Source organism: Magallana gigas, chromosome 1, assembly GCF_963853765.1.
Source record: "Magallana gigas chromosome 1, xbMagGiga1.1, whole genome shotgun sequence".
Taxonomy (NCBI): domain Eukaryota; kingdom Metazoa; phylum Mollusca; class Bivalvia; order Ostreida; family Ostreidae; genus Magallana; species Magallana gigas.
Window position 1 is genome coordinate 12,577,023 of NC_088853.1, and position 26,935 is coordinate 12,603,957.

General features: G+C 33.7%; 1 protein-coding gene across 2 annotated transcripts; it reads right to left on the reverse strand.

Moving 5' to 3' along the window:
* Nucleotides 1-2,721: 2,721 nt before the first annotated feature.
* On the reverse strand, nucleotides 2,722-19,092 carry LOC105334230 (sodium-coupled monocarboxylate transporter 1). 2 transcript variants are annotated; one of them, XM_066083250.1, is made up of 17 exons: nucleotides 19,029-19,092; nucleotides 16,720-17,143; nucleotides 16,307-16,375; nucleotides 15,908-15,959; nucleotides 15,392-15,459; nucleotides 14,967-15,047; nucleotides 14,281-14,354; nucleotides 10,793-10,933; nucleotides 10,048-10,183; nucleotides 9,444-9,529; nucleotides 8,400-8,512; nucleotides 7,332-7,402; nucleotides 6,173-6,259; nucleotides 5,480-5,727; nucleotides 5,195-5,295; nucleotides 3,568-3,689; nucleotides 2,722-3,204 (listed from the first exon to the last, which is right to left on the reverse strand). In XM_066083250.1, exons 2-17 carry the CDS (start codon nucleotides 17,065-17,067, stop codon nucleotides 3,061-3,063), a joined length of 1,941 nt encoding a protein of 646 aa, XP_065939322.1. In that variant the 5' UTR covers nucleotides 17,068-17,143; nucleotides 19,029-19,092; the 3' UTR covers nucleotides 2,722-3,060. The 2 variants fall into 2 exon arrangements, with proteins under 2 accessions (XP_065939322.1, XP_065939326.1); XM_066083254.1 differs by having other exon boundaries at nucleotides 18,954-19,040.
* Nucleotides 19,093-26,935: the final 7,843 nt, after the last annotated feature.

The following is a 26,935-nucleotide window of genomic DNA, read 5'->3' on the forward strand; positions in this document are numbered from 1 at the left end:
TATTTAATCACATTGATTTATCTAAATAATTAATCAAAACATTAAAATCGACATCTTTAATACAATATAATTTACTTTTTATCATTTAAAGTACAAGTCATGATTAGCTACATATGATAAGAGCACTCTAAAACAAGGCCCAGAAATAGTTTGCTGTCCTTCATTTGAACCAGCTTTGAAATTAACCAAAGCTTAACTTTTAAATATTTTTTTAAGCTTGACGAAAATTTTGAAGTTGACATAATGGAGAAAAGGGGGTGAACTGATGATGGTGGTTATGGGTAGGGGTGGGGTGTTGAGAGTGGACATCCCCTTCGATTTTTGCACCAATTGATTATAAATCACTACCGACTAGTTTTGTAAAAGTAAGTCTCTACCACGAGCTCTTCAGCCTATTTTACCGCCAATGCTTTACGAAGCGGCTGAGGAAACTTTAGCACTGGTGTAAGCTCTGAAGTAAATATTTGCAGAGCGAATATTTTAACAAGAAAGTTAAAACGTCCCACTACAATGAACACAATGTATGGAGGGATGTGTACATAGATTGATTCCTATACAGACGGATTACATCCAGGCTTATCCCAATATCAATGTCAACATACCTGTATACATTCCATGCTGTAAATATTTAGGATACACTTTCGCAGTTTAATATCTTTTGATACGTTACATGTACCTCTTCAAGAAGAATACCATGCAAATAATTGTCACCAACTGATGTCCACACTTTGCTTTCTTTATGTATTTAATTCTTGAAGAATCTTTTTTTTTTTAGTATTATGAGGTGGTCAAATATTCGGTCAGGGGTGATTACATGTAAATAAAAAAAAATGTCCGAAGGCTTTAGGATAAATAACATCACACCCGACCGTATTTGATCACCTCATTATATTAAAAAAAAAAAGATTCCTTATTAATTATATTTCATATAATTTTCAGCAGTTGTACAATTGAATATTGAAACAGAGACATATATAACATATATGTCTCTGTTTGAAACAGTTATTGATGAAATGGTTTGGACCATTCCTTTAAAAAATCGATTCTTAGTATTATCACAATGACACTGGAAAATGTAAATATAATGGAGGTACATGAATAAATTATCTACTATGATGAAGTCTATTTTTCAAAGCAGAATATCCAATTATCACTCAGTATTTATTTTGTTTTACAAAATCACAATTAAAAGTTAAGATTTATTTTATTTATGGCTTTATTTTTTTGTCATATATATTGTCTTCAAAAAAAATTGCTACCTTGCATCGTAAAAGAAAAGAAAAAGTTAAGTAAAAATAAGTCTCGGTCAGTTACAAAAAAATGTCCAAAATTTGCAAATTAAGATGCATTTCTTTTTTTTGGGATAATGGACAAAACTTCAATACTAAATGAACATGTAACCCTGATCATATCACAAAACCAAAACTAAAGTCTGTCCATGATGACGAGTTAAAAATGGTCATTATAAAACGGTTAAGTGTGGTCGCAAAAAAATAGGCACAGAAAAATAAAATCTCCAAAAAAATCTTATTTCCACACAGTCATGTATTATAAGTACATGTTTGTATAACTTTGATCAAAGAACATTTGTTTTACCATTTGATATGTAAAATTCCACACAATGTTATTCTCACTGAAATAAGAATTAGTTTCTAAGTCTACATGGCCACTCCTAACATGTAACCCACATCCCAAAAACCTTAAAATATCAGGTATAAAATTCTTCTTACAGATACAGGTACATATAGCAAAGTGTAAGAGGTCTCTCCAAAATTTCTCTGGGGCTAATTTTCATGGTTGTCTCCTAGTGTAACTTTTTTTAAAAAGGCTTCATGAGACACAATTTAATATATTGTTTTCTCTTTGTACTTAATGATGATGAAAAGTTTACTGATAAAATCTGAAAATATTGCCCATCACAAATTTAAACAATTCTATTCTTTTATAACTGGCATTTTATAAAAATTAAGATAGCATTGCTTTCTTATGAAAAACCTCCTAACATGTTGCAATTTCATTTCCCTGTGAATCATATTCAACTTATATCCTTGACAAGGTGAAACATCAGAACACATAATCATAAAAAACAATATATACAGTCAAACTTCGCTATCTCGAACTAGATAGGACTGTTTAAATAGTTCGAAATATCCGAGTATTCGATATATCGATAGTGAAATACTTGAAAAATAAGTGGTTGGGACTTACAAATCACTTTGACATAACCATTGTATTCGAGATATCAGTGTTCGAGATATCGAAGTTTAACTGTAATATGAAATAAAAACCAGCGTGCATGTGATATATGTACATGTATTAAGTGCATACATATAATGCCAATAACACATCGCTTCTAAGAAGCCGATTTGAAAAAAGAAAATTACTCCAATCATCTAATTGATTTTGAACATCAAATGACCTTGACATTCAAAGTGTCAAACTTCTGAAAGTCCTTTTCTTGCATTGTTCAAAAGAATGGAGGGAGCTTTTAATATGACACAAAACAATTCAGACCCAGATCTGAATGGGATGAGCATGGCTTCAAATAACATAGTCAAAAGTTGGATGAAAAAAACAATCTTAGACTACTACTTTTAAACAACAAATTCACAAGATTTACAGACAATTTACAGAACATGTACACATTTTATGTGTGTCTCTATGGCTTAGTGAGTAGTGATTCTTTTTTTTTCATCATCACTCGTTTCTTTTTTTTCAACATTCACTCCCTTGATTTGATCAACAAAGACAATAAATAAACACATTTATTTCAACATGGTTAACTGTGTGCCCCTTTACCCCTTGCCCAAAAATTTCCCTCGAGATGTGTGCTGTGCCCCATTTACCTATAATTTCCCCTGATGTTTGTGCCCCCTTTTCCTCTTTCCTCCAGAAATGATGATGTAAAAATGATGTTTGTGCCCAAAACACCTGAAATGTGTGCCCCCTTTCCCTTTCCCTTTTTCCTCTGAAATGAGTCCCCATATTCCTTATTTTTCCTGAAATGTGTATCCACTTTCCCTATATTCGAGTTTCCCCTGTGGATGGCGATCACTAACATCAGGAATCATGGAGAGATTTTATAGACTTCAGTTGAATGTCACTTGTCTGGTCCCCTGCCCCTATGTCACCACCTTCTCCGCGGACCAGTTTAGTCTCTGAATTTAATTCATTGATATCTTCTGGACTGCTCTCTCTACTTTCCTGAAACAAATTTATATAAAATTGAATTTTCCATGAATACGACAAAATGTTCCGACCTTGTTTTACACAATTTAACACTACGTTTTAAATTCAAGATAAGTTGAAGACCACAAAACTTTTCAGGATAAAAAAACTGGAATTTGGGTGAAAAAAAAACCTGTACACTACCCATCAAAAAACAGTACAAAAAACGGTACAAAATAATGGCAGCATTTAGCGAGAATTTCAAAATACTGTACAAATTATCATATTCTGGGAATTTTGGTGTCCTGCTGGTACAGAGTGAATGGGGTTGAAAAAAGGTACATTTTGCGTACCGCCGGTACACGATACATATCACATGTACATGTGTGCTGTACTAACCTCTGTCTGGTACTCGGCCCCGCAGTAGAAGTGTCTCCTGACTGACCAGGGGAGATAACAACAGAGGCGGTCACACACTGGGATCAGTAACCGCGGGTCAACCTCCTCCGCCTTCATAGGACCTACACAGAAGCCACAGAAATCAATTCTCATGGTCAATTCTCATATCCAAATGAAATTTCCTTTAACCCATATTAGATTTTGCCATATACAATTCTTATATCAAAATGATATGATTCTGATATAATAAATGCACTGATATGAGATGATACAAAAAAGAATCAGAAACCTATCACAGGTGTCATATGAGAATCATATCATTTTGATATGAAAATTATTTCATATGAACATCATACAATAAATTTAAAACTTGGTTAAAGTGAAGTCGTAGGGACCAATAGATTTGCTTTGTTAAATCCGTAATTCGTTATATCCATATAACAAATTTGTAAAAATAACTGTAACAAATTCACAATACACATGTTTTCTTTCACCACACTATAATTTATGTAAATTGAGGCTTAAAATAAAAATATATAACTTTGATACTTTAAATAATCGGAGTGTGAATTGAAAATTATTTAAGAAATAAATTAATTCAAACTAATATGTTAAATGATAGTGCGAATTTTAGAATTTATAAAGAAATTCTGAATAAAAGTCTTAAATTTTGTTATCATTCATCTCTACGGGACTCAAAAAAAGTTCGCTATATCCGTATATTTGTTATATCTAAATTTGTTATAACCGTAAAATTTTGCAAAGATTTGATAAGAATTTTACCGGGGACTTATAAAAACTTTCATATATCCGAGAAATCGCTATATTCGTGTTCGTTCTTAATGAGTTTTACTGTATGTGGCGAAATTGCCTATGTACAAACAGGAGAGAAGCAGGGGATGAGGAAGCATTAATCCACCTCTTTAAGCTTCATCAGACCTATTGTTCTTTCTATCAATTCATATAAAATCAGTCAATAAAATCAATCAATTTCCTTAACTACAAACAAGTAAGATTGTGAGACAATTTTGGTATCACTTAACTAATCAAACATCATTTAAAACCAATATACACAAAAGAAAGAGTTTTCTGGTACATTTTTTTTATCCTAAAGCCTGTTTTGTTCTATGAAGGTCGACCTGATGAAATAACTGTATATTCCTTATTTTACGCGAGTACTTAATTCCACTATTGTGCTGTTTGGCATCAAATATAATTTTGCAAGTACCATTTTTTGTGATGATTTCATATAGTGCAAAACTGTCTGAGTGATCTTTCAAAATCTACAAGGACTGGTCCTCACGATTATACATTACACGAGGAAATTAATTCCACATGTTTGATAAGGAATTTACAGTACTTGATAAAAGAGGCTGGGTGTTCAACAAATTACTCATCTGTTCTACCTTAAATTTTTAAATATGGTTTGTTGACCTATGTTAGTCCATACATTAATTACATTTGAATGTTCTTCTACATTTTTAAAAAGAAAGCTTTTTTACTATACAAGTTTAATGTAGTCTAAAAAAAAGCGATGACCATCCATTCCTCTACTAGACCGTATTAACCCCACCCCCACAGCAATGATGATCCCCCCCATCCCACCCACACACAGGTGTAAACTTACCTGTAACAGCTGTGACGAGTAATCCCACCCCCACAGCAATAATGAGCCCCAGAGTGGAGTACCACAGGTAAGAAAGGGAGTAAAGCTCATGGAGAGCAGATCTGTCAAGTGTGAAAAGGAAATAATAAACATGCGGTACATTATGTATTTAATTTGTATGAACAACCTTTTGTGCGATATTGTGACAGGACAAAAACATCCAAAAATAAAATCAACAAGTAAATAAAAATATCAAAAGCTCAGCTTTCTTCATCAACAACCAAAACATTGAGAATACACACTGACCGATCTTGTGTGACCTGTGGAATGGCTGTTGTCATGGCAACTGACAGACCGGTCACCATCAGAGACTGGTTGCCATGGGGGACGGAGTAGTTATGGACACCAGAGGTCACGAAGGTCGTCAGATTGAGGTTGGACGGACAGCTGTGCGTGGGGAAGTCCAGGGTGTCCTTGACCCCAAGAACGCTGTACTTGGAAATTCCGATCCACATCATCACTGCGTAGGACACGAGGGGCCCGACCATGGCCCCCTATAGAGAATAAGGAGTTTACAAAATGATACTCTAAGTGAATCTGAGCATAACAAATAATGATTTCAGAAAAAAAAAATTAAGGAGAAACTGAATATTGCAGAAACAAAAATTCAGGCCAAATAAAAACTGATTATCTATACAACTACATGTACATGTACTGGTACCTGTTACAATAGATCTGTTTATGATAGAGTTTTGCAGCTACGACTATACAAAAGTTATTGTATTGGGCTGTTCTTGGTAAGATTTGTAAAGGTTAATAACTCAATATTCATATTTTAACTTAAATTTGAATATCAACTTAAGTTACTCCCCTTTTTAATATGGCGAAAAAATTTGTTGATACATCATTTGCATCATTGATGCAGCATTTACCTATTAATACAACAGTGCCTGAAAACCAATACATTTAATTTTTTGATCTAAATAACTCAGAACTTACAATCCAGTTGCAACATGGGAAGAATGCCCCCAGTACAACAAAGCCATTCAGTGCTCCACTGGCTGCACCCATAAAGCTAAGGGAGATCTAAAAGAAAAGACAAATAAGTCATTCAAGGAGGCTAAACGGTCAATAGATTACTCTATAGATTCCAAATAAAACTAAAGGAATTAATATCCCTGTTTGCACATCTTGCATACTTTAAAATCTGGCTTTTCTTTTTTCGTACAGATGTAAAAATTAGACGTTTGTGATTTTATACTCTGGCAATTTTGATGGTTGAATCTTGGAATATAAGGAATCTAACAAGGTATTATAGTCCAATCCACACTTTGCAAAAGTTGTTTCCCTCTGCAAGGTCAACCCAAAGGTCAAAAGGGAAAAACTAACTTTTTCCTTCTTTATGCAACCATATATTTGGGCGTCCTGTGATAAAACCAAGTATTTGGCTGTGATAAAATCTTTCTGAATTTAATTATTCCTTCAATATGTGTGTTTCCCCATCTTGGGGCAATCAAAATACAGAACGGAAACGGATTTTTAACGTCAAATGACAAAGTTATAAACCTTTAAACTACAAAGGCTACTGTGAGAAAACTATGCAAAAAGTGTGGATCTACCAGGTCTACTGTAGGATCTTAAGCCATAAACTGTTATTCATTAAAGAAACAATCCAAATATTTTGGTATTAACTTAACTTTGACAATATTTTCTACCCATCTTTATAAAGATTTTCATCTCATGGAGATTAAAAATGTTAACAGTTAATTTTAACAAAAGAGATCTAATGGTAGGAACCAAAATATAATGTAAGAGTATTTGATTGAAGTCACACAAGAAAGGGACATACACATGTATGTGTAAAAAGTAATTATACTTTCTTGGTAAAAAACAAAAAATTTTTTCCTCTTCATAAATTTCCCCCTTTAAAAAAAATTCACCTATAAAAAGGTGTAAAAATCCTCCCACTCCTAATCTCCTGTGGTTCTCAAACATGCATGACACCTCAATGAGTATGGAAATAAAATCTCTGTTTTAAATAAACAGAACTTGGATATGTTTATATGCAGTGTCTTTTTAGGGAGATTTGTTTATACGACACACCCAGTGTCTCAGTGTATATACAAATCTACCTAAAGCGACTGAGCCACATGTGTACCTGTAAAACGGTTCCCCCGAGTTTTCTGACAGCGAATGAGACGCCAACTCCCAGAATTCCAAACACAATGACTGAAAATAAAAACATCTGATTATGCATAATGGGTAGTTAAATTTTTCAAATTTCAAGCAAAACCTTGGCATATAAAAGTTGATTTAAGGTACCTCACTACACCGAGACTTAAACTTTTTAAGACACTACGTCACAAGAGTGCTAAATTGTTTTCATCAATCTCCTGTGTTGACTATCCCCGTAGCTCAGTGGTTAAAGAAGTGGGCTTGTAAAGAGCAGATCATGAGTTCGAATCTGTCTGGGGTTGAGAAACTACATGTATTTCAAAGTGTAGTGAGACACCTTAAAGTACTGAGGAAGCATCCTTCTTTCCAAGACTGTCATATTTCCATAATTAATTGTATGATGTAGTCTTTATATTATATAGCTATAACACATGGATAAAATTTTTCATAAATTAACATTCCTTCCATCCCTACTTTTTATTATCCTTCTTTACAGAATAGTAGACAGTTATCATTGTAATTTTATTGCAATTTATTGTATTTCTATCCTTTACCTAACATTCTCTTCTAATTTTATCCATTTCTACCTAATATCCTGTTCAGAATCAATTTTACTTCTTCACCAACATTCTGATCTTGCATTCTTACCCTTTAGTTAGCTTTCCTTACATCTTTGTTTATTTTCTTTCAATTTCTTCCTTACATCCGTGTTCTATAATTACCCGTTACTTAACATTTATTTTTCCTCCTATAACCCCTTGCCTAACATCCTGTTCTATTCCTACCCCTTACCATTACCCTTCTTCTTTTTACCCTTTAACTAAGATTCTTTTCTATTTTCACCTAACATCCTGTTCTATTTTCACCTAACATCCTGTTCTATTTTTACCTAACATCCTGTTCTATTTTCACCTAACATCCTGTTCTATTTTCACCTAACATCCTGTTCTATTATCACCATACATCCTGTTCTATTTTTACCCAACATCCTGTTCTATTTTCACCTAACATCCTGTTCTTTTTTTCACCATACATCCTGTTCTATTTTTACCTAACATCCTGGTTATCCAGGCCTTGGTGCTCTCCGACTTCCCCTTCATGTGTGGTTTGATGATGTCCTCCCATGATGTGGCGACTTGTGAACTCAGATTGGATGACACAGAACTGTAAAAACATAATATATTATCAAAATGGTAACTTGATGGCGAAGTCGGAACAAAACAGGCACAGTTTGCATTGAGTTTGATCTGATGATCCACTCCTGTCAATAAGACTTTGGATCAAGTTACTTTACTATCATAATGATAGATTTATTATATACCCTTCCATTAAAAAGGAAAGACTTAAGACTAAAAGATAAAACTAAACTAAACTAGACTACAGATAAAACTATCTAAAACTAATTAAATCTTTTTGTTTCATTAATGCTACATTGTTCACCTACTGAACTTATTAAACCGTCTTCATAAAAAATCTTTTGAAAAGCGAAATAATAAAGATGTTATTTATTGTGTACTCTGTCATCAGTTTCAGGTTTGGTACATTTAGTAAAGGAACTTTACTGGTCTGTGGCAAGAAATTTTGAGACTATAGGGTTCTCATACACCTTACAAAATTTTTCTCCAACCTGAATAAAAGTTGGTTTAGCATAGTAATTTCGGATATTTGTATCTTTTAAACAAATATTCATGGACATGAGAGCCAGACATAGACTTTTGACCAGGGCCTGATATAAGTAATGGATATATGCCAAAAACAGTTCTGTATGAAAAAAAATATCAGACAGTTTCGAGGCCTGTTAGGGCTGAAAACTGTCTAATATTTTTTCATATAGAAGTGTTTGAGGTATGTACTTAAAATGCTGCCATTGAATTTCATTGCTGGTTTACCTAAGACAGTCCGATTTTGAAGGATATCAGTACTGTAACCAGTGGTAACGGTCTGATATTGAGAAGTTCACTAATATCGGACTGTCAAAGGTAAAATTTTAAACTGCTGAAACAAAGGAATGACATCACAGCAGTGCTTTCATTGAATATACATGTAAATAATGACTTAGTACCATTACTACTAATGTTGTAAGTTGTGTACTGACCTCAATGCTCCACTAAAGAGCCCAGCTATAAATAGCCCGGGAACCCCCGGGTAATGAAGCATCTCTATCACAAAGAGGGGAATGATCTGTAACGAGAAAAATCCATCAATTATTGGGAAAGGCTCAGATTGTATGTACTTGTATGATTTCTTTGATGAAAATAGAATATCTATGTGGAATAACTTGATTTTGAGCTACCAGTATATCTTTAATCCATGAAATACCGGGAAACTGAAATCTTGCGTTAAAATTGATGAGCAAAAAAGTTTCCCCAAGTCAGAGATTTACAAGAAAGCTAGCATTGCTAAGTGACACAGTTTGACGTCACAAGATTTCATAAAAATGCATTTGAACGATGAATAAACACACAGTCAAGAGTATATTGGGGCATTGTCCGAATATCTCTTGGGTTTATTTGGTTACTTTAATTCAGTCAATGCAATGATATGATGTTTACAACAAGCTATGTCAGATTTCAGAAATGAAAAAAAAAATTCTCAAAGACCAATTACATATGTATACGTCAACACAAACATAACATTACAGTATAAATTATATACATGATAAACACACCTAATATAATATATTATACGTTAAACATGACCTGGTTTGTGTTTTTGATCTCCTTGCTGGTGTAAGGGTCGCATCCCTTGGAGGCGTAGTAAGCGAACACTGATACCCCCGCTAAACAGGCCGTGGTCACCATCAGGAACAGGCCCAGGCAGTTCAACATCACCGCTCTGTGTCATTGTAAAGAATATAAATCATTGATACAAGAGTTCAGTATCTATATGAAATATATAGAGGCTCTCAGTTGGCAAAAAATGGGCCCTTGAGATGCATTAAGCTTTCCTTGTTAGACACTGACATTGAAAGGGGGCCTCAAAAGCCGTTGTTCCACACCGACCATTGAGGGAAAACTCACAGGATGTTTTTAAACGACATTGTTACTGTACATACCGACAATGAGGGAGAATCTCAAAGGACATTTTGTTATACACTGATCATTGAAGAGGGATCGATATCTCAAAGGAAAATGTGTTACACTGACCATTGAGAGGAAAAATCAAAGGACAATGATACACATTGAGCACTGAGGGGCAATCTCAAAGGACAAATACACACTGATCATTGGGTGGGAATCTCAAAGGATGTTGTTACATGTACACACTAACATTTGATGGGAGATCACAAAAAATGTTGTTGCACATTAACAATAAGAGGAAATCTAGGATGTTGATACAGATATTGAGGGGTGATCTTACACACGAAAACATGAACATTGGGGATGGGTCACAACAGGTAAATTTGTGTACTCACACTCAAGTTCCCTGTTTTTGAGTACTCACATCTTGGCCTCTCGGAGTGAGGGTAGGGCACTGAACCTCTGTATACTCTGCTGACTGGCTCCAAATGTCCCAACCCAGTTAATCATACCCCCAAAGGTCAGCGCCCAGAATGTGTGGCGAACAGTCGGGTCAAAGTCAAAGCTGTAAATAAAGAAAACAGTCATTCAAGTCTAAACTGAAGACAAAGTTAACATTTGGGTCCACAATATTGACCACAAGAAGCTATGAAACACCGCCATATTCATGATTTGTCGAACACATACATTTACTTAAAAATCAAAGGCCTGAAGGGCCACAATGGCGTCGAGTTGAAGTAAATTTGAAGAGTACAAACCTGAACAATTTTTTTAAAAAGTCAAAATAATTTATGGTATTCCATCATTGATCACACATACACTTGATTAAAAAAATCCTTAAACAAATTATGATTCTGTAACTCTTAAGAAATGTATGTACAATAACATGAGACCAACTTTTCTTATTGTTTTGCTGGAGATAAAAAAAAATTTTTTCAAATTGAATCGGGCGGTAAATTAACACAAATAAAATTTAATATAGATTTTATGCAGTCAACTAAAATAATAAAAATATCAAAATGAACTGTGATTTCTTTTATTATCAAAAACCATTTTAATTTGGTTATTGACCATTCATTTAAAAATTGGTATCAATTATACTTCCTTTTTAAAAACAAATATATTAGACAAAATACATCTGTCGACTACTTTCAGATAAATAAAAAATATGTTTTTATCACAAAATTTATCAAATTTCAAATCATTACAAATTAACTCACCTTATTCCTAAAAAGTTTTAAATGTTACTTGAAAGTTTTAATAGAAATATCCATTTGAGTTAAAACATTGTAGATATTTTTTTCTCTATTCAAATAGAATTAATAAGTATTAAAAGTATGATTGTATTTAATTCTATATATTGTACATTGCTGATAAAAACTCTGTTTCTTATTATCCATTGATTTAAAAATCACATGGGTCCAAATGATCGGACCGAAAAGATCAGGGGTAGATATAAGAAGGCACCCATTCATATCGTTTACAGTTAAAAGTGAAAGAAGGCTAGTTGGTTTAATTAAAGTTACTTTTTGTTGTAGATATAGTTCTATGCAGGAAGTTTTTTGTTTCTAAAAGATCAAGCATTTGTACATAGTCAACATTCGATATGGATTCAAAATAATCTGTTTTGCAGGCAGGTATATTTTATAAACAAATTGAGTACGTAGGCCTAACTATCGCAAGTGTGTGAAGTATTCATCCGCTGAAACCAAGACATATTGTTTACAATAAAATATGAACATTGTCAAAGACATCAACTATTTTTTTATCTGCCAACTTGTTATATTGATGTACAGTTCTGTTCTAATGGAAGCAAGTCTTCTTTTATTCCTCAAATACAAAAGAAAACGTTGCACTCATATTCGCGGATTAATTGAAAGCATGCGTTGTTCAGCTCCTTACACTTCCGGTGGACGTACGATCCCTAGATGGCTCTCGAGCTTCGCTCGACGCCATAAAAAAAGACAGCAAGAGATGTTTGTGAAACACTTATGCCCCCCTCCCTTGGATACATCCACAAAGAAAATGAACGTTAACTGTAAATATTTGAAATTTTTCTAAGTCCAAGGGCGATAACTCTGTTGAAAATTGATCTATCATACCCAAAGTTGACCTAGATATTAGGTGTCCGGTCAAGTCGTACACAGACCAACTTGTATACAGGTCAACTCGTATACAAAATTTCCGCATAAAAAACCGAAAGTCAACTCGTATACAAAAAAATTCCCGTATACCTAACCGAAAGTCAACTCGTATACAAAAAAATCCTGTTACAAAATCGAAAGTCAACTCGTATACAAAAATTCCTGTATATTTAACCGAAAGTCAACTCGTATGTACAAAAAATCACCATAATTTGAAAGTCAACTCTTATACAAAAAGTTAGAAACAAAACGTAAAAGTAATTTAAAAGTAACTAAAAAACACTTGGTTTTTTGTAATAAAATTTCTTTATATATTGCTTCCGTAATTCAGCGTAAAAAGGACATATAAGAATAAAATGGATTTTATCAACTATTACAAAGACTGCAAAATTCATACATGTATAATTGTGCATTATCATTCAACTCGGTAACGATGTGAAATTACAACAAAAAAATTAACGATAATTAATTGTGTCAATCCAATCATTATTATTTGGTAATTATTTCTACACATCAAAACAATAATTGTTAAAACACCAAGCGCGGTGTTTCTTGCTTCTCCAAACGGATGACTTCTCAAAGGCTAATTAAAATACTCCTTTTTATTTTGTTTAAATTTTTTTGGTATACGAGTTGACTTTCGGTTAAGCATACCTATTTTATATGCAGAATTTTTTGTATACGAGTTGACTTTTAGTTTTTTATGCGGAAATTTTTGTATACGAGTTGACTTTCGTGTTTTTATGCGGAATATTTTGTATACGAGTTGACCTGTATACGAGTTGGTCTGTGTACGACTTGACTGTAAATCAGATATTATCTTGATAAACCTTTATACCAAATTTCATCTCAATATGTTCATCCTCTGTGAAGAAAATGAGCGGAAACTGCAAATAACTGGAATTTTTCTACGTCCAAGGGCCATAACTCTGTCAAAAATTGCTGGATTGTACCCAATACCAAACTTGACCTATATATCATCATGATAAACCTGTATACCAAATTTCATTTCAATATCTTCATCCTTTGCAAAGAAAATGAGCGGAAACTGCAAATAACTGGAATTTTTCTATGTCCAAGGGCAATAACTCTGTCGAAAATTGCTTGATCGTACACAATATCGAACTGGACTTAGATATTTTTTGATAAACCTGTATACCAAATTTCATTTCAATATGTTCATTCTCTGCGAAGAAAATGAACGGAAACAGTTGGTAGACCAACAGACCGAAAGACAGCAGCAAAGCAATATGCCCTAGCTCCCTTCTTCGAAGGGGGGCATAAAAATTGTAATGTTACATACTTTGTTATTTTTTTTTCTCACAAACTTGGCGTTAAACAGTGTTATTATCTGCTGTCTGCCTTTCAGCCATAATTCCTTTACTTTTCAACCAAATTAAACTTGCCATGCAAGGCAATTTTGACTCAACATCACCATAATTTTCAAATCACTCTACTTGCTTAGTCCTAAACTTAAATCTGCATATCAAAAGTGCATAATTGAGGTCAAAACTTAGACTTTAGGCTGAGTATTGACTTGGGGAAAGTTGAAGCCCCAGGCTGATAAAATTGTTTTTCTCAAATCATACACATGTATTTAATTCATAATTGTAATGTAATGTTAAAAATCCCACTTAAATCCCTGCAAAATCTGTTTCAGATTGATTATTCAATATATTTTTTTTTACCAAATAAGTTTTCCAGATGGCAGCTAAGTAAAATAACACAGAGGGAACATATATCATTTAAGTTATTATTGCAGACTTACTTCCAGAAGTTGATTCGTCCCCACTCCTCATTGAGTTCCCACACTCGGGAGAATCCACCCACATCCATGGTAGCCTGAAAACAACCAACAAACAGTCTCATGTTAAAATTCTTATATTTACATCTGCAAAATATGTTTCCTTATATGAACCAGACCTATAGAATAGCAGACACTTTCATGATGTTACAATGATTACCACACTCACTTATCATTTGACGCCAGCTTTGGAGATTGATCAATCAATAAACAGTAATGTTAAGAGAGGTGGATGGTTGTGGCCATTTTTAAACCAAATAAATCTCCTCAAGTAGAAGAACTCCATAAAACATTCAAATTCTTAAGCTAAAATATTTGGAATTTATTTTTTTTCTTTAAATGACAGTTTATGGTCAAATTATTATTTCCTAAATCTGACCGCCACCCAGCTTATTTAAATAGTTGACGGTACAATAAACTTGTTAGGTATTTGACATTTGTCAGACCAAATATCAGATCATTTGGAATCATAAACAATAAATATATAACATGTTTTTATTTCATACTTATGTGTCACCAAGGGGAAAGGGCACCATAGGATAAGGGAACTAACTCGTATAGGCCCAACCATGACATATGCAACAGTTTGACCATAAGATAGCATGATATTAATTGTTGCAGTGTAGAAATGTTTTTGGCCAAGACTGTACCTTGATCACAATGGTTAACAGACTGCCGAACATGATGATGGCCTGGAACGCATCCACCCACACAACAGCTTTTATGCCACCCTGTAGGAAAAAATACCAAAATTTCTTATTGACTGTAAATTGGTGTAACTGCCTGTGTATTAGTCATTGTAATGAGATTTTTTTCTATTACCAGAGAGAGTCTTATCTCACTTGAATGCAGATATGACCTTCCAAAAAATATATAACAATTTTTTTTTTTTTAATATTGCGAATTGAAAGACTGTATATTGAGCTATCTAATGATTTTTTATTTCTTGAGATAATGCTTTGGATGGTCAAAATAGATTTCTTCTAGCTATGCATATATACAAACAGACAGGTAATCCTAATCGATCTGTGCAGTGCATGCACCATTAGGTGCACAACATTATACATGTACCTACCATGAAGGTATAGAAGGTACAGACAGACCCGATGATGAGGAAGGACCCCCACTCTGGAAACCCGCTCACTGAAAATAACATACAGGTGTGAGACAGGTAAGTTTTCACTGCAATAACCTACCGGTATATCAAAAACATTTACCAGGTGAGATGTCAGATAAGTTTTGCGCCATGAAGAGTAGGGGTGGTCGTAGGAGGGGAAATAATGGTCGGAAGAGGGGAAATGTCAGAATTTGTTAAAAAATTAGCAAATTAGAATCATAAAGGCGAGAAGACAGGTAAGTTTGATGTCATCAAGAGTTCAGGGTTTGGGGTGTAAATTTGGGATGGTGGGGCTAGCGCTGAGTCTGAGAGAAAAAAGGTTAAATTTACCGATAAAAAATAAAGTCAGACACATCCTTTTAAAATAAAGTATGACCATATCATACATAATTGTGATTATTTAGTTAGAGGTGAAGCACATGTTTAGCAATACATACACTGATGATTACAGAGACCTGTGTAGTAGACAGTTACCTGCTTGGAGGGCCGTGGCCGGAGCAAAGGAGGCCACACCTGTGTAAATCAACTGAAAGGTAAACAATAATACAAGGTCAGACATTTCAATAGTAGTATGCATGAATGCAGTAAATGTAGATTTATTCCAAAATGTAGATTTCAAGGTTCATACAGAATTGAACATTTATGCTATTCTATAGTTTCATAAAAGGAAACATATTTGAAAATATAAATATTAACAATTACCAACTTGTGATATAAACTTAAAACTTATGACAATTCAAGGCATTTTCCAACAGAGAATTTTAATTTTACATGCACAAATCTACATGCATTAATATTAGAGAACTCAGAAATTCGTGAGTAATCAAACCTTGCTAAGGAGTAGACACCTTAACCATGGGTGTGCAGACTTACTGAGGAGAGAATGTTGATGACTGTGGCCGTTAGTCTCGCGGCTCGTGATTTGAATCTCATCTCAATGTACTACAAAGAAAGAGGCAGACTCTCCAATCAAAATTGTGTGTATAAAGTTCACAGGAAAACTGAGCCAAGGCCGTCTGTCTGGGTTATTTCTGCTTCTTTTTTCAATACCTTATACATCTATCATTAATTCATCATAATTACATGTATACATATGTTACAACAATGAAAAAATTAAAGTTTTATCTTTTTCTTCACATTAGGCTTCCTTAAAAATTTCGTCTTCTACCATTATTTATCAAGTGACTCTAATAGATCATACGTATAAGCTTGTCAAAGTTTTCTAACCTCAGAGCCAGGTTTAATCCTTAAAAATAGACTTTATAAATAATTATGCCAAGACTTACTTCATACATACTGGTCAGCTTCAGAGGATAAAACAGCGGCACAAACAAAACAGTTGCCAGGACAACGGCAGACATTTGTCCAAACACATACAGATAATACTGTGTTCCCTTTGTATACATCTCGGCAGGTGCTCCGAGAATCAAAATGGCCGACAGGAAAGACACCAGAATAGACACAGCCACAGGAACAATTTTCAGGTCACGATTGCCCATTAGGAACTCCTTGGTGGTTTTCTGTTTGCCCCCTGCTACTGCATAGTAAATCCCGATGCATGCCGAAATAAGGAGAAGACCAGCAAAAACCACCCAGTCCGCCACCGTAAAGCTGTTTCTTGATATACCAGCCATGGTTTTATTTTAGCTAGCTTATGTTACATGTAAAAAGGCTACACAGCTATGTCCATCATCTTTAGACTTTTTTCACCTTTAAAGAAAGAAGAGTTACTCTTTAAATAAAAGATACATATGTACAATCTGTGCAGATTATTCCATGAATCCATATGTATATATCAATTTTCATCATATTTAGACTTAATTTTCATTTTTTTCCGAAGATAAAAAAAAATATTTTACAGGTAAATTCCATTGTTTAATTTGTATATGTTTATGATACAATCATAGATTGTGAAAGAAATACAAGTACTACAATATCCTAAGTTCAAAAGAATTACATTTGACAATTTTTATTTGAAATTCATTTAATATGACTTTTAAACAATTATTTTTTTAGGTTACTCCTGCATGCAAACCTTAACTTCTAAATTACTTAAAGATATGGATTTCTAGCATGTGTTTGATTTGAAAATGGCAGAAAAAAAATTCAATTTTGGGGGAAAAAATAAATTTTTTAAAATTGTACCACTATTCAAGAAAATACTGTGGAATCATTAGATTTCGTTTTGGCTCAATTTTCGTGGATTTCGTTGGTACCTCTCATCCACGAATTAACATCCTCCACGAATAATATATTAGGGTTATAAAGTCATATTTCGTTTTTGAATGTATAAGACAACACACGAAATTACGTCCCCACGAACCTATAAAATTTCAGCAATCCACGAAAATTGGCCCCCACGAAAATTAATGATTCCACAGTAAAGCTCCCAGCAGTATTCTAACTTAGGACATGTCATTTTAGTGTCGTCTGGCTCAAAATTCCACTGATAATTCAAACTACTGATTTATTTACCTAAAAGCATGGCATTCTTGAAATTAAGCATTTTATCTGGTTCTCAAAAGTTTTACTTTGACTCTCGCAGGAACGTGAGGACGCCATTTGCAATGCTTGGAATTGCATTGTGGGTCGAAGTTTACTGACGCAAAAAATTCTGATAGATCAAAGTGCAAGAAAACTAACTGTGTCTCTCGATTGCATTTGAAAGTGTACAGAGGTTAAAGGGTTGAATATTGCAAATCCATGTACGTTGTGTTAATAGCAGTCCTATATTTACGCTGAACTATGAATTATTTTTATCTTGCTTGTTCTTAAGAGAGCCTGAAATGGGAAACCGTATTTACAGGGAACTGCTGGTCCGATACGAACAAGGCATTACTGGTCCGAGTCACTGACGCCAAACAAATCCGACAAATGAATGTGCAGCTGGTCAAAATTTTCTATTCACACACACCTTGCCCGTATAGCTCGCTTGGTTCACAGGCATACTGCTCTCCTTAAATCTATATACCACTCAAGTCATGCTGCTTGCAGAGGTTTTATTCTTTTACTCAAGAAACTAATAATAAGAAGATTGCCTAAAATCCAACTATTATATTACAATATCTAAACTTGCTTATCATCTTGTAAAATATAATTTTGATACCCTATTTTCATGCATAACTTAGTGAAGTTTTTCTTAGTATCCAATAAAGGCTAAAGAACTAAAAATGTAACTCAGGATATACAATATACTGAGGGATCAATCTCTGCAACAGGCTGTTGTATCCCATTTAGGCGATTGGTCCCAATCTGGGGTGATTGTAGGACCTAGTGATCAATTTGAATTGCATCTGACATCTGTCTACTGGCCGTCTGTTTCAGACCAGTGTGCATACAATACTTCATTTTTCATAACAGTTCTCTTAACAGTTCACTAATTTTCCCCGTGTTTAATGTACAGTTAAACAGAAATATAACTATTGTTATGCAAGAACATTCCTCTGGTGGTAAGGTACATGTACCTTTTTACAGCAATGGAAAAATTATAAAAAAAATGGACGACACTTCATTCATTTACCCTCTTGTCTTTCCACTAGTACTTAATATGGACAACTGATGAACAAGTATATGCAATGCCATTGTCATTACTCACATTTTTAACAAATAGTAATCCTGGAACATGTGCATCCGTTAGGATTGATTTGCTCGTGTTGTGGATATATATTTATTATTAATAGTATTCCGATCCCGATGTAATTTATCAAATTAGTTTGGTACCTAACGCCCACTTTATTTATTCGATAGCCAATATCGTTCATGACAGTTGACTTCTGCTCTATTTTTTATATAAGGTCATGTATCTTCTTATTTGACGGGGGGGGGGGGGGGGGCTGGTTTTGCTAGCTGCAGCTTTTCTCCTGAGTCCCCAACTTATCTGTCTATTTGAGACCAGAGACAATATTTATGTTAACTTAGGTTTTAAGGTTGGGGGACTTTAGTTTAAGTACTTGGTATTTTATTGTTTGTTCTTATTTTGATATGATAAATATATAAAGATACCGACATATATATTGTGTGAGATTGATTGTTTTAGACCATTTTGACAATAGGGCAACCGCGGCCTATTTTGAGACTTTTTAAGTTACAATAAACAAGATTTGTCTTTTTGTCAACAAATAGTTGAAAAATGAACACCATAACCTCCACTTATAATAAGATTGCTATAATATTAAATATTAATGAAATATTGAATTTATGTCTATAGCTGCGCAGCTCCAGCTTAATTATTTAAAAAGGCATTATTCTGTTCTTTCATGCAAAGTTTGCATTTGCTTACAAAACAATAGGTAAAAGCTAGCACATGTTCAATTTTCATTTGTTTTAAATCTGTTGACAACAGATTTGGTTTTTGATAAAAACAAGCCTTTATAGGGTAGGTTTACATGTACAAAATGGCTGCAAATCCCCATTAGTGTTTGCTATGTTTATAATGAGAGTCTCCCTGACAAAACTGCCATAAAAAGTTTCAATTTATATGCCTAATTAGATCATGCTTGGAGCTTTTAACTAAAATAATACAACATTTTTGTTTGAAAAGGTAAATTTTGGTGCTCAAAAAGGGGCAAGATGGCAGTGTTTAGAAGATTCGTTCTTTAAATAGTCAAACAAAAAATCAATGTGGCAAATAAGAAATCATTCAACAACGGCAACAATGCAATATACCGTGAATGATATACCATACCATTCAATCGGGCACAGTAATTTTTAGATGTAAGAATCAAAATTCGGTGGCCACGCATAGTCACGGATTTTCTTCATACTTGACAATTTGATAGACTTTTGTGAGTAAAAAAGCCTAACACCATTGGTTTGTTGCTATGTGATCCCGTTGCCATGGTAACCGAGGGTAAAGATGTAGAAATGGCATTTTAATGCTTATTTGAGATCATATTGTGAGTAATGTGCAGAACTTGGGGTTTCCAGGGTAGAATATATTATTTAAAAAAGTTGTCATTTTTCAAAAGAAAGAAAAAAATTCACGGAGAAACGCATATTTTTAGAACGTTTCAATGGTTACTAAACAGAAATTTTAAAATCTGTTTTCTTCATATAATTTTAATTAAAAGTGCAAATCTTGGATTTTTTGGTAAACACTATTATGCTTGTGCAATTAAAAATTCAAATATGAAAATTGAGAACCGTTGCTATGGTAACAAGCTTAAAAATGTAACAGAGACACTTTATGCCTCTGCTGGAGTTTGAACCCGGGCCCTCTGGCACGCCAGTCCAACACTCTACCGATCGAGCTAATTAGGGTTTACCCGCTAGCCAGAGCTACATGTAGTAGGAATGCCATATACTGACAATGACAATGACAATGAACTTTATTCTCATAACTGAATTTACCGTGTAGAGAAAAAACATATGTACAGTATGTACAAACTACAATATATATAATACATGAAAATCAATGGTACAGGCACGATGAAGGGATAACAGATATAATTTAACCAAGAGAGCTAACTCTCTCAAATATAGTATCTAATAGTTTACAAATATTGGTAAGTTGGTTTATGTTTGTGACATTAAACAGTTTTTCAAATTTTACAACATTTGGATTTGTTATGAAATATTTTGGTAAACATCTAACCCTTGAATTGGATATATATACATCAGTACATTTGAAAAGGTAGTGAAATTCATTCCCTATTTCATTGCAGGTACATAGTTTACAAATTCTGTTTTCTCTAGGAATATTAAACCATCTACCTATCTCAATAGGTAATTTAGCATTACCAGTTCTAAAGTTACAATATTTCTTACATAATTGTGTTGGCAAAGTCAATAAATACTTTTCAAAATCCAGTGACCTTTTAAAAATCCTATAATTGAAACCTTTTGGAGAATTATGTACCTCACTATACCATGATTGCTTAAATTGGTCTAATAAAATATGTTATACTTTAGATTTTAACCAGGGTATGTTTATTGTGTTTTGATACCATATATATGTCAATCCACATTGATTTAAAATTTTCTTAATGGCTTCGCACCATGGGTTATTAAAATTACTTGACTCTACCACATTTTCCCCCTACAAGGAAAGAGGCGTCCCGACTCTCCTGGAGTGCCAATGCCTGTGGGGCAAAGTTCTGGAAACAATCTCTCTCACCCGCCAGAGAATACCCAGGTCCTAACGTGGGCGCAAAATGTAACATAGACACTTTATACCTCTGCTGGGGTTTGAACCCGGGTCCTCTGGCACGCCAGTCCAACACTCTACCGATCGAGCTAAAGGGTTAACCCGCTAGCCAGAGCTAGTAGGAATGCCATATACTTGACTCTACCACAAAAAATAAGGAAAATTATAATATTTTTAGGTATCTTTAAATGGATATTATTCACTTATAATGAATATATATATTATCCAAATGGTGAGAAAAAAAATAAAGTATGTCCTTAACTTTAATGACACTTGAAAAAACCTGGAATTTAAAAAAAAAACTGCTGTTGCTAGGGGCTTTTCAAAAAGTAAGAATTTCTGTGTGATTTTTTACGCAACTTAATTTTCCATAGGAACAACACTTCTCTGTTGTATAACAAAGGTCTTTGTGGTGTATAATGAAAATTTAGATATATATTTTTATAAGTTCCAACTAAAACAATTGCAAATAAATTCTAAAATCAGGAATGAAAGCATACCAAAATAATCTTCAATTTCTCAGTTTTTCTTAAGTTTTGGCCTTGTTGCCATAACAACGGATGTCAATTTTCATGATAAAATATATATTGCATGGGCATTGATATGGATGAAAAAATTTAACAGTTTCCCGTTTGGGCTTATTAAAAAACCGCAGAAAACTGATTTTAAAAATTTGTAACAGTTTCCATGGTTACTTTTTAAAAGTATTGTTTTCGCCATCAATTTTCTTATATAATTAAATAATTGAAAATAGGACAAAGGCTGTTTTACGTCTTTGATAGTTTACATTAGTGGGCAAAACCTTCTAATAAATATGGCTTCAAAGTAGGTAAGTTTTGCTACTTTCCCATCTTTAGCCTCGATTACCATGGTAACGGTTCCCCCAGCAACAAACTTTTAGTGGTTTTTTGCGTTTAACACCTAGTTGTGTCTATGTATGAAATATAAGGAAAATTGGTGACTATGCGTGGCCAGGCCCTTTTATAAATCATTGACTCCTACATAGAATTGATCTTAAGGTGTGTTAACTAATGTACTATTTTTTCACCAGGCTCATTTCTTTTTTTATTTCAGGTTTTAAACAAATAGACTTGGACTAATCCGGCCTGTATAACCAATATATATATATATACATGTAGTACTGCTGTTCTGTATTATTTAGATGCATTATACAGGTGGGTTTTTATTTTTATTAAAAAAACATAACAGTAGGGGGGATACTAGAGAACTATCCGAAACAAAACAGTAATCTAAGAAATAGTAGGATGGAATTTCTATTTATAGAAGTACATGCAATACTTTCAACCCAGTATATTGAGGTCAACCTCATTGGCGGATCCAGAGGGGGGGTTCCGGGGGTCGGAACCCCCCCTTTCTCTGGGACATATGAATTTTTTTGAAAACGTTTAATGCCTATTTAAAGACAATTTTTCCCATTTATAATAGAAATACTGTAATTATCTCAAATAAATGCTTTTAAAATTGCTTATTTAAATAATTTCGTATTACGTCCCATAATTTTTTTCTTATATAAAAAAAAACCCTATCGATTTTTTATCGAAATAAAGTACATTGTACTCCCCTTTAGCATCCGGTGTTTACTACACTGAGTAAACATGTGGAAAATTAAAGAAAAAATACATAAAATTAAGCAGTATCATAGATTTATAATAACATTTACAATGTATCTTCTACTCTATTTCTTTTTTTTTTTAATCGAATATAGTTCGTACAGTTTTGAACTGACAAGCCATCGAGTAAAACGACTTAACGGTTCAAATACGAGTACACGCATTCGTTTTACTTTAAAAAGCCGCTTTCAAATGTATTGTTTAGTTAATTAACCTAAATAATTATAATAGATGAGTTTTACTTCGTTTCATACGAAAAATACAAAGAAAACTACATGACCCGCTTATGCGGGTTATGCTATTTTTCTGGAATGCTAGCTACCTTCATACCCACTTTTAAACACAAAAGAAAGCCTTTTTTGTTTTGTTTCCAAGAATAGGAAATTCTGTTACAAACATACCTTGTAAAGGGTTTATATGTAAACCATTATGAAAATGCACAACTTTTCAAACTTTTCTTTTTTAAAATGCTCGCGTCTGTACCAGTCCGGATGATGTATCGCACCCATTACAGAGGTCACATCAAGTTCCCTGGGACGACAATTGCTTTTACCATTGTATTACACACGTACCATATTTTCAGCAGATAAATTATCCCCATTCTTTTGTCATATCATGTCATTTAGACCTTTATTTAAGAAGGCAATCAATAGAAATCAAAATCGATAAATAGTTCAGAATTTAAAAACATCAAAGACATAAAAAACATTACCAAAATATCCATTTATTAATAGTTTGTCATAATTAGTCTGAGTTGTGTTTTGTTTCTTAGTGTTTCTTTTCTATCAAGCATAGACGCACTGAATTTATCATTGCTGGAAAGTTGGGTTTCTTAAGGCTAGATATAATGCAAATATTCCTTATCTAAACCAAAAAGGCAAAACACTCAATAATGCAGTGCACTCTGCTGTTGATATAGATGTGAAATAGATAGTGATGAGATAAATGTTTATTAAATACAGTTGTATACGCACGGAAAACGTTCAAAAAGTCCTTGTTTATTGACAAATGATGAATTTTGCACATATTGATTTTCATCAAATGGAACCCCCCCTTTTCCAAATTGCTGGATCCGCCTCTGAACCTTCCAGTCCCCAATCAATTTAAATTATTTTAATACAAATAAATGTTCCCATATGAACATCAAAGAAGTAAGGATACGTATTACTTTACTTAAGACGCGCTAGGAGTGACAGTATGTATATCAGATGATACGTATATTTTTGTCATCAACAACAGCTTGCCAGTTTTCTGTAAATTTTATTTTTAATTGTCGTGGAAGTCACCTTTTGCACATCTTCTTTTAGTTGGAGTTATTCCCCGTTGTATATAGTTATATTAGAGCTTTATATGTAAATAATCAGAAACAATCAAATGTCACCACCTTTTTCAACAAACCTCCTAAATTTATCAATGTACGCAATGCTAATCAAGAGTGACGCAAAGTACATATTAGCATTGCTATTTTATTCAGAATGGTCTTTAAAATCAGCACAACCATTTTATGAGTATTTCGATCTATTTATATATGTTGGGATTTCCCTTTTTACACATTTGCTTTTTATTTCATTTAAACTCCTTTCTTCATAGTTTGGTCTGAAATTACGCTGTAATAAGTCTAGTCTGTTGTACAATATTAACAATAACTATTATATTTTATGTGTGACTCATTTTTTATGTTCATTTTCATTTTGTAATGATTACAGTTTACAGAAATTTGATATGAACACATTGATGTACATATATATTCAATTGATATGTTAAGAAATTAAGTGTTATCTAATCTTTTGTTTGTATTGTTGTATGTTTTATAATCATTCTTAGCCTAGACTAAAAAGCATTGTAAATAGCCACAAAATAAAAAAGAAGAGTTCTCCAATCTCTACAACCCAAATACGGACTCCTCATTCGACTCCCAATTTAGAAATACGGCTATTATCCAAAAACATGCATTTGGACAAAACATGCTTGATCCATTATACATCTCCAACTCAGAGCTTAACAAAACTATAGATATAAACGAAATAAGGAATATCGTACTAAAAAATAAAGACGGGAAATCTACAGGAATTGATCAACTGCCAAATGAAGTACTAAAAAATGACACTGTTATAAAAGCTCTGCACAAAATGTTCAACTTTATATTTGAAAATCACAAAATACCGACCATTTGGAAAAAAGCGATCATATATCCCATCTTAAAAGACCCAAATTCTGACCATAGAATTCCACTGAATTACAGGGGCATCAGTCTACTCTCGGTCATATCCAAAGCGTATAGTTCCGTTTTAAACAACAGATTAACAGCTTACCTAGAAGACAACGAACTCTTAGTTGATGAACAAAATGGTTTTAGAAAAGATCGAAATTGTGAAGATCACGTTTTTACTCTGAACAGTCTAATACAAAATAGAGATACCACGTTCGTTACATTTATTGACCTACAGAAAGCATTCGACACGGTTGACCGGGATCTACTACAATACAGTCTCCTAACTAACGGAGTGGACGGTCATTTTTACAACAATGTTAAATCTTTATATCATAATACAGAATCTTGTGTGCGCATAGGAGATCATCACACCGCATGGTTTAACTGCACCTCCGGAGTTAGACAAGGAGATAACCTATCGCCAACCCTTTTTGCCCTTTTTATTAACGACTTAGCTAGGGAAGTTAAAAATACAAAAAAGGGAATCCCTATTCATCATACTGATGTTGGAATTCTTCTATATGCAGACGATATAGCTCTCATCACTGAAAATGAAAGAAATATGCAAGACACTCTTGACGTTGTAAGTAACTGGTGCAAAAAGTGGCACTTACAAATCAATTTAGCAAAAACAAAAATCTTACATTTCCGAAAACGAAACAGTAAAAAAAGCAACTTTACATTTTACATAGGAAACACGAAATTAGAATATGCATCAGTTTATAAATACCTCGGAGTGTTATTTAACGAAAACAGAGACTTTAAAAATAATGCCGAAAATCTTTCTAAATCTGGAGGACGAGCTCTTGGTTCCTTAATATCCAAAATCCACAGCTTGAAGGACATTGGGTTCACTACGTTTGAAAAATTATTTTATAGCTGTGTCGCCCCGGTAATAGATTACTGCAGCGGAGTATGGGGATACCAAAACTTCCATTCACTGGACCAAGTGCAGGACCGAGCAGCAAGATATTTCCTGGGAACACATCGTTTAGCACAATTACTAGCCGTACGAGGAGAAACCGGATGGGCCCCTGCTAGCTCCAGACACAAATCTAATATGGTCCGCCTTTGGAACAAATTTCAGACAATGGACAACAACAGGACGGCAAAACAAGTTTTCATCTGGGATCAATGCCTTAACAACGAAAGGGGATGGAACTGCCAACTAAAAGCTGTGCTAAATTCCGTGAACATGTCAAATATCTATACTAACGCAATATGCTGTGACGTCCAACTTTTTATCCAAAACCAACACTCGACATCAGAAAACATTTGGTTCGCAAATCTTCAAAACTCTCCCAAACTCAGAACTTACCGTCTCCTAAAGCAAAACTTCTCAACAGAAAATTATCTTCTCATGAACATTCCAAAAAATCAAAGATCTGCCCTAGCTCAGCTCCGATGTGGAATTCTCCCTTTACGTGTTGAAACTGGACGCTTTCGAAATGAACCTTTAACTGACAGACTCTGTGTTTTTTGTAATTTAAATGAAATTGAAAATGAAATTCACT